Raw genomic sequence first — 19,633 nt, forward strand, 5'->3', positions numbered from 1 at the left:
CACACCCCCTCCTCTTATGTTTGTTTGACCTAACTACCTCAGGCCTCATGTCAAAAGTTAAATCAACCAGTTCTAGATGACTGTGCCTTGAAGATCCGCACTATATATATGTCCTATGTAACATATGCATTATAATGTCAATTATGCTCTGGACATGTCTGTACTCATTCATCCTGAATTGTGCATTATGTATGTCTACAATTTTTTATGACTTGCTGTTTAATAAAAAGAAATTTGACAAAGAATATAACTACTTTAATACTGCTCCTATGTACAAGAATATAACTACTATAATACTGCCTCCTATATACAAGGATATAACTACTATAATACTGCTCCTATGTACAAGGATATAACTACTATAATACTGCCTCCTATGTACAAGAATATAACTACTTTAATACTGCTCCTATATACAAGAATATAACTACTATAATACTGCCTCCTATGTACAAGAATATAACTACTATAATACTGCTCCTATGTACAAGAATATAACTACTATATTACTGCTCCTATGTACAAGAATATAACTACTATAATACTGCCTCCTATGTACAAGAATATAACTACTATAATACTGCCTCCTGTGTACAAGAATATAACTACTATAATACTGCCTCCTATGTACAAGAATATAACTACTATAATACTGCCTCCTGTGTACAAGAATATAACTACTATAATACTGCCTCCTATATACAAGGATATATCTACTATAATACTGCTCCTATGTACAAGAATATAACTACTATAATACTGCCTCCTATGTACAAGAATATAACTACTATAATACTGCCTCCTATGTACAAGAATATAACTACTATAATACTGCTCCTATGTACAAGAATATAACTACTATAATACTGCCTCCTATGTACAAGAATATAACTACTATAATACTGCTCCTATGTACAAGAATATAACTACTATAATACTGCCTTCTATGTACAAGAATATAACTACTATAATACTGCTCCTATGTACAAGAATATAACTACTATAATACTGCCTCCTATGTACAAGAATATAACTACTATAATGCTGCCTTCTATGTACAAAAAGATAACTACTATAATACTGCTCCTATGTACAAGAATATAACTACTATAATACTGCTCCTATGTACAAGAATATAACTACTTTAATACTGCTCCTATGTACAAGAATATAACTACTATAATACTGCCTCCTATATACAAGGATATAACTACTATAATACTGCTCCTATGTACAAGGATATAACTACTATAATACTGCCTCCTATGTACAAGAATATAACTACTTTAATACTGCTCCTATATACAAGAATATAACTACTATAATACTGCCTCCTATGTACAAGAATATAACTACTATAATACTGCTCCTATGTACAAGAATATAACTACTATATTACTGCTCCTATGTACAAGAATATAACTACTATAATACTGCTCCTATGTACAAGAATATAACTACTATAATACTGCTCCTATATACAAGAATATAACTACTATAATACTGCCTCCTATATACAAGGATATAACTACTATAATACTGCTCCTATGTACAAGAATATAACTACTATAATACTGCCTCCTATATACAAGAATATAACTACTATAATACTGCTCCTATGTACAAGGATATAACTACTATAATACTGCTTCTATGTACAATAATATAACTACTATAATACTGCTCCTATGTACAAGAATATAACTACTTTAATACTGCTCCTATGTACAAGAATATAACTACTATAATACTGCCTCCTATATACAAGGATATAACTACTATAATACTGCTCCTATGTACAAGGATATAACTACTATAATACTGCTCCTATATACAAGAATATAACTACTTTAATACTGCTCCTATGTACAAGAATATAACTACTATAATACTGCCTCCTATATACAAGGATATAACTACTATAATACTGCTCCTATGTACAAGAATATAACTACTATAATACTGCCTCCTATGTACAAGAATATAACTACTATAATACTGCCTCCTATGTACAGTATATAACTACTATAATACTCCCTCCTATGTACAAGAATATAACTACTATAATACTGCTCCTATGTACAAGAATATAACTACTATAATACTGCCTCCTATGTACAGTATATAACTACTATAATACTCCCTCCTATGTACAAGAATATAACTACTATAATATTGCCTCCTATGTACAAGAATATAACTACTATAATACTGATCCTATGTACAAGAATATAACTACTATAATACTGCCTCCTATATACAAGAATATAACTACTATAATACTGCCTCTATGTACAAGAATATAACTACTATAATACTGCCTCCTATATACAAGAATATAACTACTATAATACTGCCTCCTATATAACTACTATAATACTGCCTCCTATGTACAATGATATAACTACTATAATACTGCTCCTATGTACAAGAATATAACTACTATAATACTGCCTCCTATGTACAAGAATATAACTACTATAATACTGCTCCTATGTACAAGAATATAACTACTATAATTCTGCTCCTATATACAAGAATATAACTACTGTAATATAATACTGCTCCTATGTACAAGAATATAATTACTATAATACTGCCTCCTATGTACAAGAATATAACTACTATAATACTGCCTCCTATGTACAAGAATATAACTACTATAATACTGCTCCTATCTACAAGAATATAACTACTATAATACTGCCTCCTATGTACAAGAATATAACTACTATAATACTGCTCCTATCTACAAGAATATAACTACTATAATACTGCCTCCTATGTACAAGAATATAACTACTATAATACTGCTCCTATGTACAAGAATATAACTAATATAATACTGCCTCCTATGTACAAGAATATAACTATTATAATACTGCTCCTATGTACAAAAATATAACTACTATAATACTGCCTCCTATGTACAAGAATATAACTACTATAATACTGCTCCTATGTACAAGAATATAACTACTATAATACTGCCTCCTATGTACAAGAATATAACTACTATAATACTGCTCCTATGTACAAGAATATAACTACTATAATACTGCTCCTATGTACAAGAATATAACTACTATAATACTGCTCCTATGTACAAGAATATAACTACTATAATACTGCTCCTATGTACAAGAATATAACTACTATAATACTGCTCCTATCTACAAGAATATAACTACTATAATACTGCCTCCTATGTACAAGAATATAACTACTATAATACTGCTCCTATCTACAAGAATATAACTACTATAATACTGCCTCCTATGTACAAGAATATAACTACTATAATACTGCTCCTATGTACAAGAATATAACTAATATAATACTGCCTCCTATGTACAAGAATATAACTATTATAATACTGCTCCTATGTACAAAAATATAACTACTATAATACTGCCTCCTATGTACAAGAATATAACTACTATAATACTGCTCCTATGTACAAGAATATAACTACTATAATACTGCCTCCTATGTACAAGAATATAACTACTATAATACTGCTCCTATGTACAAGAATATAACTACTATAATACTGCTCCTATGTACAAGATTATAACTACTATAATACTGCTCCTATGTACAAGAATATAACTACTATAATACTGCTCCTATGTACAAGAATATAACTACTATAATACTGCCTCCTATGTACAAGAATATAACTACTATAATACTGCTCCTATGTACAAGAATATAACTATTATAATACTGCTCCTATGTACAAGAATATAACTACTATAATACTGCCTCCTATGTACAAGAATATATCTACTATAATACTGCTCCTATGTACAAGAATATAACTACTATAATACTGCTCCTATGTACAAGAATATAACTACTATAATACTGCTCCTATGTACAAGAATATAACTACTATAATACTGCTCCTATGTACAAGAATATAACTACTATAATACTGCCTCCTATGTACAAGAATATAACTACTATAATACTGCTCCTATGTACAAGAATATAACTACTATAATACTGCTCCTATGTACAAGAATATAACTACTATAATACTGCCTCCTATGTACAAGAATATAACTACTATAATACTGCTCCTATGTACAAGAATATAACTACTATAATACTGCTCCTATGTACAAGAATATAACTACTATAATACTATCTCCTATATACGAGAATATAACTATTATAATACTGCCTCCTATGTACAAGAATATAACTACTATAATACTGCTCCTATGTACAAGAATATAACTACTATAATACTGCTCCTATGTACAAGAATATAACTACTATAATACTGCTCCTATGTACAAGATTATAACTACTATAATACTGCCTCCTATGTACAAGAATATAACTACTATAATACTGCTCCTATGTACAAGAATATAACTACTATAATACTGCCTCCTATGTACAAGAATATAACTACTATAATACTGCTCCTATGTACAAGAATATAACTACTATAATACTGCCTCCTATGTACAAGAATATATCTACTATAATACTGCTCCTATGTACAAGAATATAACTACTATAATACTGCTCCTATGTACAAGAATATAACTACTATAATACTGCTCCTATGTACAAGAATATAACTACTATAATACTGCTCCTATGTACAAGAATATAACTACTATAATACTGCTCCTATGTACAAGAATATAACTACTATAATACTGCTCCTATGTACAAGAATATAACTACTATAATACTGCCTCCTATGTACAAGAATATAACTACTATAATACTGCTCCTATGTACAAGAATATAACTACTATAATACTGCCTCCTATGTACAAGAATATAACTGCTATAATACTGCTCCTATGTACAAGAATATAACTGCTATAATACTGTGATACATCATAGATTACAGTGTGTTTGGCCAGGATCAGCAGATGGCAGATGACACCTTCTCAGCAGAAATGGAGGAGTCTCTCTTACTGATGTCAGACTCAGGAAATGCGACACTAAGCGATTTCCCGCTCTGGAGACAACAAGTACTGGCCTCTGCACGCATTCGATACCTGAAGCTGAAACATGACAGAAAAATCCTCAGATCCATGTGAGTGGTGACACATACAAGACATTAAAGGGATTGGCCCACAAAACACAGTTAGGGAATAGGTGGATGATTGGTGGAGGTCCGACCACTGGGACCCTCACTGATCAGAGAACAGGGCTCCTATGTTTCTCGGTATGGCTGGAGCAGCGCTATGATTACTACCAGCAGAATTGAGTCTGCATTCTCCTAAATTGCGCCCGCCATCTTAGCAGTCCCCAAAGCGGTACCAGTCTGATGAAGGCCGGATTGTGGCCGAAACGTCACATGTATATGATTTACCGCATTTGGAATTAAATGAAATTTACCACATCGCATAAACTGGAGTTTATATTCTTCTTGGAGCAGCGGTCGAGCAGAGGAGTGTGTACATTTCAGGTTTTTTCTTCTTTTCCAGATTCCTGATGTTTGCCGTGTTCATTCTTCCAGTCATTGTGCTCATCATATTCATCAGTGTGCTACCTTTAATGGATTCTCTGGAGCTTTCTCCAAATCTCTACTTCTCCAGACCAAGGGATCGATTCCATGGCTACTACACCAACCTCCTGGTCCACAATAACACAGGTAGCCATATTGATCTTGAAGGACATATATATGGAGCTTGGGGTTGTTAAGCTCCATTCAGACGTCCGTAACGTGTTTTGAGGATCCACAAAACACAGACAGCGGCAATGTGCGTTCCGCATTTTGCGGACCGCACATTGCCGGCACTAATAGAATATGCCTATTCTTGTCCGCAATTTTTTTCGGGAACGGAATTGCGGACCCGGAATTGCGGACCATGGAAATGAATGGGTCTGCAATTCCGTTCCGCAAAATGCGGAACAAAATTGCGGACGTGTGAATGGACCCTTATCCAGCTTTTCCAGACTCCTGTATGGTCAGTATGTGACTAGGAATCATGTATCATTGCTTAAGTGCAGATTTTTGGGAGGGGTCTGGGAAAGCTGAGCAGAACCCTACCGATAGATATAACGGCAGCCTCCTTGGCTGTCACACCGTTTTACCAGACCCAGATATATCCATAAGCAGTGGTGTAATATGGGGGATGGCCAGAGGGGTAGTTGCCCCAGGCACCAAATTGCAAGGGAGCGCTGGACTTGACGGAGGGGCACAGGAGCCAATGGTACTTGTCCGTGCTGTTCAGTCTCATAGGCCAAAGGCTGAGGCCTATGAGGCAGTGGAACAGTACAGGTGGTCGCAATGACATCATGGCAACCTCCTGTGCTGGGGTACAGGCGGCATAATGACATCATCTTTCCACCTAAGACCCAGTGCAGGTGGTCATGCATTACGACCACCTGCACCAGGACGCAGGCAACCAGGACCTGCAGAAAGAAGAGGCCTGTGGCCTGCATTGAACATGGCAGGAGTGAGGTTAGTATTTTGGGTCTTTTTTGTTTGTTTGTCAGCACTACTTGGGGCAATACGGGGAGAGGGCATTATATGTAGAGAAGGCACTACAGGGGGCATTATGTGTACAAAGGGCACTATGGGGGGGAAAATGTATGTACAGAGGACACTACACAGGGCATTGTATGTACATAGGGAACTATAGGGGGCTTTGTATGTACAGAGGGAACTACGGGGGACATTATATGTAGCGAGGGCACAACAGGGGGGCATGATATGTTCAGAGGGGGCATTATATGTGCATAGGGCACAAGGGGGGCATTATATGTACAGAGGGCACTAAAGGGGGCATTATATATACATATGGCACTATGGGGGAATTATATTTACTGAGGGCACTATGGGGGCATTATATTTACTGAGGGCTCTACAGTGGGGCATTATATTTATTGAGGGCACTGCAGGGGCATTATGTCTACTGAGGGCACTACAAGGGGCATTATAACTACTGGGGCTTAAATGGAAATTACTACTGAGTCGGGTTGGGCCTAAATAGGTATGATTACTGAGTTGAGGCATAAAATGAGTGTTCTGCATGTCCAATTATGCAGAAACAAGTTATGATCAGGAGAAATCATCATAGTGATCTGTTAAGGAGTGAGAAAAAAGGAAAGAGAATGACTCTAGTCAGAGAAGACATTGCCTGTAAGTCACTGAGTGGGGCCTAAATAGTATTAGTAACGACTGGGACCTAAATGGGTATGGTCTCGGTGGAACAGTATTATTTGGCTTTCATATAGTGTTATTATTGATAATTGTAGTCTTGGTATACTGTGTGGCATGGTTCCATAAAAAGGGGCACAATACTTGGCTTGCCCCGGTTGCTGGGAACCCACGTCACTGTCTATGAGACAGTTCAATGTTTAAATTGACTACATATTTTCTTCTCGTCGTCACCCGCACCCCCATCCAGGCTCCCCTATAGAAGACTTTGTCCAGGCCGTGCAAGCGCAGAATATCGTGGTTGATGTTGTTGATGGAGAATATGATCTAAACACTGAAAAATACAAGGGAGCCATTGAGGTCTCTCGTGGAGAAAAGGTCAGTCACCCTTTTAATTAAGGGTTAAATCTATCAGGGGTTCATGCCCAGAAGCAAGGGGACAAAGTATTTAAAGGGGTTGTGGCATAAACTACTTTTCCTCTAAAGTTTATTTTCATCAGTTACTCTAGCTCCCATTCCCCCTTGGGTTGTTTCCCCCCCCCCCAAAATCTACCTCATTTGCCGTTTTCTCCTATCCCCCATGCTTGAATCCTACTTCCTGGTTTGTCCCGTCACGCCTTAGGGCAGTGAGATGTGTCCTGACAACCACACCCCTTGCTTCCTACATCCTAGATTACAAGGTGCCAGTGCAGGATGTAACCAACAGAATCTAAACTGATTTGCCACAGGGCGCAATGGTTGGCTAATAGCTTTAGAATAAGGCCGTTTTAATAAATGGCGGTATTTGGAGAAAGTGATATAACAGCGATATCTGATGGGCGGGATACATTTATATTAGTGGCACAACCCCTTTAATGCTAATGATGAAATTATGGCTTTGTGTAGCCGCCATTATAAGAGCTCACCGCATGCAATTTAATTGTCGAGGTCAAGGGCGGCTGTATAAAAATGTAATTAGCGCCCTCTAGTGGCATTATTTTTAAGGGACACTTGGTCAAAATTTGATATTACTTATTATTAATTTTTGCAGGGCTATAGCTTTCAGATCGTTGGAAACACCAAAGCAATTAGTGTATTACCCGTACTTGTGAACATCATCAGCAATGCTTTCCTGAAGATGTGCCAGTCTGCGAACCTCATCCATGTGTGGAACAATCCCATACCAAATGTACGTAATGGGTGGAAGCATTCATTTCAATGGAAATAAAGAGAACAGTTTTTTTTCTGTTTCTGGGAAAGCTGGGTAACGGCCAGCTTGGCTCCCATAGGGGTTGTGACTCAGCTTTGATATCATAACCCGGCCAATCTGCCATTGTGAAAGCTGAATGACAGCCCCCAATGGGAGAAGGAATGGCAGCCAACTTTCTCAGAGACCTTTCTACCAAGACAATAGGTTAACAAGTTTACATTTTGGTCGATTTTTCAGTCTGACAAACACTAAATTGTGACTTTTCTTTTGTAGAAGGATCTAAATGATTTAGATGTAGATTACACAATGATTGTAATGTACACCATGTTCGCTGCCAGTCTCTCCCCTCACTTTGCCATGAGCAGCATCAGTGACAATAAGGTGAGTAATGTGCCCAATGCCAGGCACATGCCGCTACAGCCTCCTGCTAGGTTCACTGTTAGCCCTGGGACCACTCTGGAACCTAACCACGTGATCTTGATTTCTCTAGATCAAAGCTCGGTGCCAGCTGCGGTTATCTGGCCTCTTCTCATCAGCGTACTGGCTTGGCCAAGGTTTAGTGGACATCACTTTCTATTGTCTTCTGCTGTACCTGTTGACAGCACTATTTTTTGCTTTTAACCACCACATCGTCTTATCGTTTGGGGTGGCCATGTTGCTGGTGAGTAACTGGAAGGAGTTTTTTTTCACAATTCTGTATTATATTCCAGAGCTGCGCTAACTGTTCTGCTGGGGGAGTCACTGTGTGTACACATGTACAGGGTGACTCCACCAGCAGAATAGTGAGTGCAGCTCTGGAATATAATACAGGATGTAACTCAGGATCAGTACAGGATAAGTAATGTAATGTATGTACACAGTGACTCCACCAGCAGAATAGTGAGTGCAGCTCTGGAGTATAAAACAGGATGTAACTCAGGATCAGTACAGGATAAGTAATGTATGTACACAGTGACCCTACCAGCAGAATAGTGAGTGCAGCTCTGGAGTATAATACAGGATGTAACTCAGGATCAGTACAGGATAAGTAATATAATGTATGTACACAGTGACTGCACCAGCAGAATAGTGAGTGCAGCTCTGGAATATAATACAGGATGTAACTCAGGATCAGTACAGGATAAGTAATGTAATGTATGTACACAGTGACTCCACCAGCAGAATAGTGAGTGCAGCTCTGGAATATAATACAGGATGTAACTCAGGATCAGTACAGGATAAGTAATGTAATGTATGTACACAGTGACTCCACCAGCAGAATAGTGAGTGCAGCTCTGGAGTATAAAACAGGATGTAACTCAGGATCAGTACAGGATAAGTAATGTATGTACACAGTGACCCTACCAGCAGAATAGTGAGTGCAGCTCTGGAGTATAATACAGGATGTAACTCAGGATCAGTACAGGATAAGTAATATAATGTATGTACACAGTGACTGCACCAGCAGAATAGTGAGTGCAGCTCCCGAGTATAATACAGGATGTAACTCAGGATCAGTACAGGATAAGTAATGTAATGTATGTACACAGTGACTCTACCAGCAGAATAGTGAGTGCAGCTCTGGAGTATAATACAGGATGTATTCAGGCTGAGTACACGATAAATAATGCAATGTATGTACACAGTGACTCCATTAGCAGAATAGTGAGTTAAGCTCTGGGGTATTATACAGGATATAACTCAGGATCACTACAGGATAATAATGTATATACACAGTGACTGCACCAGCAGAATAGTGAGTGCAGCTCTGGAGTATAATACAGGATGTAACTCAGGATCAGTACAGGATAAGTAATATAATATATGTACACAGTGACTGCACCAGCAGAATAGTGAGTGCAGCTCTGGAGTATAATACAGGATGTAACTCAGGATCAGTACAGAATAAGTAATGTTTGTACACAGTGACTCTAACCAGCAGAATAGTGAATGCAGCTCTGGAGTATAATACAGGATGTAACTCAGGATCAGGATAAGTAATGTATGTACACAGTGACTCCACCAGCAGAATAGTGAGTGCAGCTCTGGAGTATAATACAGGATGTAACTCAGGATCAGTACAGGATAAGTAATGTATGTACACAGTGACTCCACCAGCAGAATAGTGAATGCAGCTCTGGAGTATAATACAGGATGTAACTCAGGATCAGTACAGGATAAGTAATGTAATGTATGTACACAGTGACTGCACCAGCAGAATAGTGAATGCAGCTCTGGAGTATAATACAGGATGTAACTCAGGATCAGTACAGGATAAGTAATATAATGTATGTACACAGTGACTCCACCAGCAGAATAGTGAGTGCAGCTCTGGAGTATAATACAGGATGAAACTCAGGATCAGGATAAGTAATGTATGTACACAGTGACTCCACCAGCAGAATAGTGAGTGCAGCTCTGGAGTATAATACAGGATGTAACTCAGGATCAGTACAGGATAAGTAATGTATGTACACAGTGACTCCACCAGCAGAATAGTGAATGCAGCTCTGGAGTATAATACAGGATGTAACTCAGGATCAGTACAGGATAAGTTATGTAATGTATGTACACAGTGACTGCACCAGCAGAATAGTGAATGCAGCTCTGGAGTATAATACAGGATGTAACTCAGGATCAGTACAGGATAAGTAATATAATGTATGTACAGAGTGACTGCACCAGCAGAATAGTGAGTGCAGCTCCCGAGTATAATACAGGATGTAACTCAGGATCAGTACAGGATAAGTAATATAATGTATGTACACAGTGACTCTACCAGCAGAATAGTGAGTGCAGCTCTGGAGTATAATACAGGATGTATTCAGGCTGAGTACACGATAAATAATGCAATGTATGTACACAGTGACTCCACCAGCAGAATAGTGAGTTAAGCTCTGGGGTATAATACAGGATGTAACTCAGGATCAGTACAGGATAAGTAATATAATGTATGTACACAGTGACTGCACCAGCAGAATAGTGAGTGCAGCTCTGGAGTATAATACAGGATGTAACTTAATGATTTTCCTATTTCATGACGTAAAGTCATAGTTTTATTAAAGACACGGAGGCGAGTATTGCTTTCTCCTTCTTTACTGACCACCAATAGCAGCAAAGAAAAAAAATTTACATACAAGGAACCATAGCAACCAAGGTCCCTCCCCACTGGCCCCTATAATAGGCCGCTCTTCCTCTGTAACTTCCTCTTTCTATGAACATCTGGTGCTGACATCCCGAACATCCCAACGATAACTCCGAACTTTAACTGGAACGGAAAGTCCACCGCCCATGAAGCGCAATCAACTAGCCAACCTGGCTAAACTGTAGAACACATCCACCGGTAACACGGCATCATGTAACGGAAAGACTTCATCCTGGAAAATAAAACAGACCATAGGCCTAGGTGAAACAAACATATCAGGACAGAATGTCCGGAAGCCATCTACACCACTGACTCAACAGGTGACAAGTGACAGAAAACAATAAAAATTGTAATAAATAACATGAAATACAATGGCAATGTAACAACATTAGGATAATAAAACCTAAAACACAATAACTTAAAAGGTTAATAATACATAGAGGCAATGATACATGACCCCTGCAACAAAAAACCGTGAGAAAACCCCAAGGGAGGGAATAGGGTGGGCAATACTCGCCTCCGTGTCTTTAATAAAACTATGACTTTACGTCATGAAATAGGAAAATCATTAAGTTTTACAGCAAGACACGGAGGCTTCGTATTGCAAGTTCAAAGCCCGTCTATGATTGAAGCAAACAAATTAGATGGAGGACGGAAATAGAACTCCCTGAACGTGGTAACATTGGACCAATCAGCCAGATGCATAACATCCTCCAATCTGGCCCCCGAAACCGCCAAGGCGGTGGCAGAGGCCCCACGCGCAGAATTGGCCGTGAAGACAGACGTGTCAACACCCGCTAATGACATGACCCATTTAAGCCAGCGTGCTAACGTAGGGCTAGACACCGGTCCAAAAGGATGACGAATAGAAATTAACAACTGAGAGCTGGCCGGAGACCGATGCGCCAGCGTCCTGGATTCGTATTCCCTAAGGCACGCCACGGGACATAAGACCGGGGAGGAAGGAAAACTGGGGTAGGAAACGTATGCTAGTCTTGGTGCGACGCGAGATGTTGAAAGTAACCCCCTCCGGGGTAAAGGAACGCGCGTCGTAATCAAGAGCTCTCACATCCGAAATAGGCAAAATAACGCCAACAATTTAGCTGACAATTGCCTAAGTGTGAGGTCAGAATTCCCGGGCCAGGAGGCCAAGAAGGCAAGGACTAGGGAAACGTCCCATGTTGTGGAAAAACGAGGTCGCGGGGTACGAGACAAACGAGCCCCCCTTAAGAGGCGAGAAACCGAAGGATGTTGGCCAGCCGCGACGCCCTCGAAGCCCGCGTGGGTAGAAGAAATAGCGGACCTGAAAAGGTTAATGGTCCGATATGCCTTCCCCGCCTCGAAGAGAGAGGTGAGAAATTCTAGCAGGTGGGTTACAGGTGCCGAAACGGGATCCAAGTCCCGTTCCACGCACCAGTTAGCCCAAGTTCTCCAGGCTGCCCGGTACGACTTCCTAGTGCCGGGAGCCCATGCACTGTCCAATAGCTGTCGAGTTGCTGCCGAAACTCCCTCGAACGATCCAGGTGTCCGGAGATCCGGCATGCCAGCAGCCGCAGGGATCCGTCGAGTAGAAGGGGATGTTGTAGACCCAGAGGGTTGCGGAGGAGATCCGACCGGGTCGGGAGAAGAACAGGAATCTCCACTAGTATCCTCAGCAACGAGGGGAACCAGACCTGAGACCGTACAGGCGGGATACCGACCAATCTTGGAGAAACGCATCCACTGCTAATGCCTCCGGGTCCGGACGCCAGCTGTAAAACCGGGTGAGTTGTCTGGTCAGCCGCGATGCGAACAGATCGATAGACATCGGACCCCACAATTCCGAAATTGCTGAGAAGACCCGAGGATCCAACTGCCAATCGCTGCCATCCGATAGGTAGCGCGAGTTCTAATCCGCCTGAACGTTGTTCAGCCCCGGTAAGTACTCCGCCTGCACCATGATGTCTCTGGACAGGCAAAAGGACCAAAAGTCTTTGGCCAAACGAGCCAAAGTTGCCGAGCGAGTACCCCCCAAACGGTTGACATACTGGACTGCCGATATATTGTCCATCCGTAGCTTGATGCACGCGTTGGCGATCCCGTTGGAGAAACTCTTCACCGCAAAAGATCCCGCCAGGAGCTCCAACGCATTGATGTGCAGGAGGGATTCCTCCGCTGACCAGGGGCCCCCCGTGGATACACCATTGCAATGGGCACCCCAACCCTGGAGGCTCGCATCCGATTCTATGGTCAATTCCGGCAGGAACCCGAAGATCGCTCTGCCGTTCCACGCCTCCAGATTGGCGATCCACCAACTCAACTCCTCTCGGGCCTCCGAGTCCAGAACCACCGCATCCGCAAAGGATGCACCGGTCCGAAGATGGGCGATCTTCAGTCGCTGGAGCGCACGGTAATGTAACGGGGCTGGAAACACCGCCTGAATGGACGAGGCTAATAGACCGATGATGCGGGCCAGGTGACGCAATGAGAGACGGGGTATGAGGAGCGCATGTCTCAATTCTTTGCGGATCGCCCGCAACTTTGCCGTCGGCAGACTGAGGGACTCCGCGAGAGAATCCACCGTGAATCCTAAGAATTCCATCCTCTGAGCCGGGATGAGGCAGGACTTCTCTATGTTGAGGAGGAATCCGAAAGCAAATCCGGCGTCCACTGGAGATGTTCTAGTAATCCCACCCTGGACTCGTGCATCAGAAGGATGTCGTCCAGGTAAATGATTAGGCGGACTCCCCGAGTCCTCAACCATGACACGACTGGACGCAGCAGCTTGGTAAAGCACCAAGGAGCTGAAGACAGTCCGAATGGCAGACAGGTGAACCTCCAGACCTCGCCATTCCACCTGAACTGGAGCTAGTCCCTGGAATGAGTGGCCACTGGGACCGTCAGGTAGGCATCCTTCAGGTCCAGCTTTACCATCCAGTCCCCAGGAACTAACAAGTCCCGAAGAAGGTGGATCCCCTCCATTTTGAAATGACGGTAGCGAACTACCGCATTCAGCGCGCGAAGATTGATGACTGGCCTCATCTGTCCACCCTTCTTCTGAACGAGAAAGATATTGCTGATCACAGTCCCCCGTGCAGAGGACGCTCGTTCTATCGCCCGCTTTTGTCTGAGGGAGCACAGCTCCGCGTCCACCAGAGCGCAATCTGGGTGTGACAGGGGGACAAGCGGAGGGGAGGGAATAAGGTAGGGAGACCCCGTGAGCTCTATGTGAAATCCCTTGACCGTGGTCAGGACCCACGGGTCTGAGGTGATGAGACTCCAAGCATGAGAAAAGAGTTGGAGTCTGCCCCCTACACAAGGTACCATAGAATCCCCAATTTGGGGAAGACTTACCCAAGGGTCTGCGATGGTTGGGGTTGCCCCGGAAGGAACGAGAACGCCACTGATTTCCTCTGGAGGCGAAGAAGGGAGACGGGTTGCGTTGGTCCTGGAAAGATGGACGTTGTCCACCGGAACCTCTATTCGCTCCACGGGCCTGGAAACTAGCACGGCCGGACAGGCGGCCCCTACCACTGCCGGCCCGATGAGAGACCCGTCCCTGGAATACTCTGCGCATCGAGCTCTGGGCCTTGTCAAGCGCAGTAAAGGTGCCCACAAAACGGCTCATATCCTTAATGAAGGACTCGCCGAAAAGGAGGCCCTGGGCTTCCTTTCCCGCCTCAGTGAGCGCCAAATTAGCCAGCTTCGGGTCTATTTTAAACAAGATAGACTTGCGCCTCACAATCGCCACTGCCGTATTGGTGTTACCGGTAAGGCATATGGCCCTCTGGGTCCAGCCCCGTAATTCCTCGGGGTCTATTGGGGATCCCTCATTCCTAGCTGTCTCGGCCATCTCCAAGATCTTGGTCAGTGGACCAAGGACATCTAAAATCTTGTCCTGGCAGCTGCGGAGCGCTGAATCCAGGCCCTTTTTTGAGTTCCAGCCAGACTTGGCCAGAAATTGAGCCATCTTGGGATCCACTATTGGGGTGTCACACACCTTATTGGGTACCAATGGCCTGGGACACTCAGCTCTGAGTTTGTTACGTGACTCGCGGGTAAGAGAGTGACGCACCCAATGTTCCAAATAAGCCCCCACATGAGGAGAGGGGAGCCATTCCGCCGAACGCGGGTGATGTAAAGACTCAGGGTCGAACATAGGTTCTCCTGAGTCGTCTAGCACGACCTCAGAACGGGTAGCATTGGAAGAGGACGCCACATCTTTGGCAGAGGAGGCCGCCGTAGCGGAAGCCGAGGGGCCCTGAACTGGGGGGGGGTGACATCCTCCTCTGCCCCATAATCCATGTCCGCAAATGCCTCCTCGTCTGAAGCTCAATCAGAGTCAGACAATTCCGGTGATTGCGCCCCCTAGCGCATTTCCATGTCCGCGCCCGTTCTGCCTGGCGGGAAGAGGCCCTTTTCCGTGAGCTAAGCACGGTCTCTGGGGTGGCAAGATGCGCACCAGTCAAAATCTCCTGTGCCGCAGGAGGGTCATTAGAGGTAGGCTGCGGTGTGGCAATGGGGTCCTGCAAAGGTACACTAGAAGGTGGGACGGACAGAGCCTGGGTAATGGTCTGTGACAGTATGGACGACATGGAGCCCATGGCTGCCATAATCGCATCCGATACAGAGCGCTGCAGGGCCAGCGCCTGTGCATCCACCTCAGTGGAGTTGCATCCCTCAGGGGGGGAGGGGGGCCTACTGGCAGTATGAGGGGGAGTAGGTACCGACATCCCTACAATATGGCCTGGTCAAAGTGCAAACCGGACTAATATTAAACCCACTGGGTAGGACAGAGGTCACCTGGGAGAAGCGCTGGACGCTGGCTAGCAGAGGGAGCAGGAGCCGCCGACCGTGCCGGGTGCAGGGAACGAATGTCTGGAGGAAACAGGAGACGCTGTAACTCCGCCCCCGAAAGCCCGCGAATCGCGGCAGCCAATCCCAAGATGGCCGCCGAGATCTCGCGAGATCTCGCGGCCCCACCGATCCGGAAGCGTCAGGGATGGTGCGGCGGCTAGAAGGGACGGAGGACCCGCCCACCAAACTCCGGGAACCGCACTAACGATCCGGTAGGTCCATATGAGCCCAAATGAAGTGGCCAGGGCAGCGAACCCTCCCTGGGATAAGGGAGTAAGGAAGTGAAGGGGGGGAGACGCGGGGAAGCGCCAGTGGAAGCAATCCAGCGCGGTGATAAGCGCAGGGGAACTAAACTAGCCGCCCCAGCAAGAGGCAAACACATAAAGCAAAAAGGGAGCGCTGCAAGCAAGCAGGGTTAGTCACCCTGGGGTATACAGCGCGCAATAGACACCAAAACATCAATGACAAAAGCATAGAAGAAGGTTTACTTAACTTGGTGGCAGCAGCAAAGAAAGAGGAAGTTACAGAGGAAGAGCGGCCTATTATAGGGGCCAGTGGGGAGGGACCTTGGTTGCTATGGTTCCTTGTATGTAAATTTTTTCTCTTTGCTGCTATTGGTGGTCAGTAAAGAAGGAGAAAGCAATACGAAGCCTCCGTGTCTTGCTGTAAAACTCAGGATCAGTACAGGATAAGTAATGAAATGTATGTACACAGTGACTGCACCAGCAGAATAGTGAGTGCAGCTCTGGAGTATAATACAGGATGTAACTCAGGATCAGTACAGGATAAGTAATGTATGTACACAGTGACTGCACCAGCAGAATAGTGAGTGCAGCTCTGGAGTATAATACAGGATGTAACTCAGGATCAGTACAGGATAAGTAATGTATGTACACAGTGACTCCACCAGCAGAATAGTGAGTGCAGCTCTGGAGTATAATACAGGATGTAACTCAGGATCAGGATAAGTAATGTAATGTATGTACACAGTGACTCCACCAGCAGAATAGTGAGTGCAGCTCTGGAGTATAATACAGGATGTAACTCAGGATCACTACAGGATAATAATGTATATACACAGTGACTCCATCAGCAGAATAGTGAGTGCAGCTCTGGAGTATAATACAGGATGTAACTCAGGATCACTACAGAATAATAATGTATATACACTGTGACTCCATCAGCAGAATAGTCAGTGCAGCTCTGGAGTATAATAGATTTTCTTACAAGATAAGTCACGTAATGCACTTACAAAGTGACTCATCTTTTTATCTGTAGACTATATCTGCTATATAAAGCTTCTTACAGGTGAACATTCGCTGTCTATGGCAGTGTATAATATGTGTAATCTCATCCTTCCAGGTCGTCAGCATCATCACCTACAGCGCAGCGATGGTCTTCTACGTCTACATATTTGCTTTTCTTTTTGGGAAGAATAAAACCCATTTTGACTCCTGGTCCTTGTTCTTTGTGGTTGTAAGTAATCAATCCTCGTTCATGTGGGGATTCACGAGAGCAGAATACAAGCCACAAGCATAGACGGAAGCCTCTGTTAGATGTCATATCGCTTACGTGACACTATGGGCCACGCTTCTAGAAGCACAGCCTCATGTCGATGACAGCCAGCTGACCATACAAGAGGCTGCTGTATACTGCGCTGATATAATGCTGACTGTACCTGTATGGCAATGACCAGGGATTCAAACTGGATCAAGCATTGGTCGAAGGGATGAGCTCTACGATCATTCATTTTACGTTCTTCTTCTCTATTTCAGTCTTCCTTTATACCCTTGACCATCACGGACTTGTTGAGCAAATACATTCCGGGTGAAGGCATCCTGTATAGCTTATTCTTTCCCAGCAGTAGTCTTGGAAGAATCCTGTTGAATATAGTAAGCGATATTAGATTTCGTAGACCTTTTTGCATTCTAATGTCGAGCAGGTGCCCTAAGCCCATCGGTCCATGATTGCCCTCCATAGATAGTCCAGTGGGCAATGCCAAGATGTATGTGTGCCAGTCCTTGCACCCAGCCAGACACATCTTTATGATCCATCCTCAACCAGCTATGGGATCATAATGCATGCGTCCTATGTGGCCCAGTTTTCACACCACAGATTTTCATAAGAACGCTTTCAAAATCAGCGTGTAATCCATGCTGATTTTAAAAGTAGGTTTTTTTTCGGCGCATTTTTGCATGTTTTTTGTGTGGTTTATAAGCAATTTTTTTGTATACTTCAATGCAAATCTGCATTTCTGCTCAGATCTTTGCAAAAAAGCACGCAGATACATACGGAGTGTACCCATTCACTTTCCCATTCATTTCAATGAAAGATTCAGCAAGGATTCCGCACCAAGAAAGGGCGTGCGGCTTCTTTTTTCCTTGCTTTGCTCACATTGAAATTAACAGGAGACATTTTTTGGCGCTGATTCTGTGTAGCGATCAGAGGAGGGAGAGACCGCAAAGCAGGATTCAAGTACAGTACAGCGGACAAGGAGACTGAAGCAAATGCCGGCTTTATTAAGGAGCAAAATGAAACTGCCGGAAAACCTGAGTAACAATACAGTACCACCGCACCAGCGGCACAATGGGTCAATGACAGGAATGGTATGAACAGGTGAACATAAAACAACAACAGTGGTAATGAGATTTTGCATGGACACAGAATAAGCTAAACAGTAAACAGTCAGCTTGCAGGCTACTCTTACTACCAATTTCCTATCTAGCCCTGCTACCCAGGGGACGCTTCTACAGCGCACTGACTAAGTCCCTGACTCTATAACCTATCACAGATAAGCACCGGTGCCACTCACAGTTCTGCAGATTCTCTTGGATCCAATAAGATGCAGTCTGGCTCCAGGTCCGGTCGCTTGCTTGTCTGTCTTTCTCTCTCTGGTTACAGCAGATGCAGCTCTCCACCTCTGGCAGGAAGGATCCGGCTGGTCTCTACATACGGTCCCACTTCTTCTGGAATACACAGTGAAGTCCTCTGTGTGCAGCTCTACAGCTGTCAGGAAAATCTCAGCTAATATAGCCTCCTGCTGCTACAGTCTTTTTCTGTTATCTCTCAGCAGTCCATCTCTCTCTGTTATCTCAGCAACTTCTGGAACAGCCCGGGAAAAACTTCTTAACTCTTTCTTAGCCTCTGGCCAGCACAGCTCAGGTTCCTGTTTAGTCACAGTGGCCTCTGGTGGCCGGAGGGAAACATGACAGTCTGCATAGATATACGTGCTGGAAATGCTGCTGGTTGATTCAGGGCTGCCTCTTACATCTGCATGGAAAATGTGCCAGAATCAGCACTAAAAAAACTCAGTGTAAACGGGCCCTAAGGCTAAATGCAC

At 43.3% G+C, this 19,633-nt stretch overlaps 1 protein-coding gene across 4 annotated transcripts in view; it reads left to right on the plus strand.

The window, feature by feature from the left end:
• The window catches only part of LOC121005195 (ABC-type organic anion transporter ABCA8-like), a 96,252-nt gene that overhangs the window by 56,020 nt on the left and 20,599 nt on the right, over nt 1–19,633 (plus strand). For all 4 annotated transcript variants that reach the window (XR_005779885.1, XM_040437786.1, XM_040437785.1 and 1 more), the window contains exons 19-26: nt 4,876–5,071; nt 5,466–5,632; nt 7,395–7,522; nt 8,175–8,312; nt 8,607–8,714; nt 8,824–8,994; nt 17,656–17,769; nt 18,069–18,185. Coding sequence is in view for 3 of the 4 variants with exons in the window: in XM_040437786.1 (XP_040293720.1) it covers nt 4,876–5,071; nt 5,466–5,632; nt 7,395–7,522; nt 8,175–8,312; nt 8,607–8,714; nt 8,824–8,994; nt 17,656–17,769; nt 18,069–18,185 (1,139 nt within the window). In the remaining variant the exon portion in view is untranslated. The remainder of the gene's footprint in view (nt 1–4,875; nt 5,072–5,465; nt 5,633–7,394; nt 7,523–8,174; nt 8,313–8,606; nt 8,715–8,823; nt 8,995–17,655; nt 17,770–18,068; nt 18,186–19,633) is intronic.

The sequence above is a fragment of the Bufo bufo genome, chromosome 6, assembly GCF_905171765.1.
Source record: "Bufo bufo chromosome 6, aBufBuf1.1, whole genome shotgun sequence".
Classification (NCBI taxonomy): Eukaryota; Metazoa; Chordata; class Amphibia; order Anura; family Bufonidae; genus Bufo; species Bufo bufo.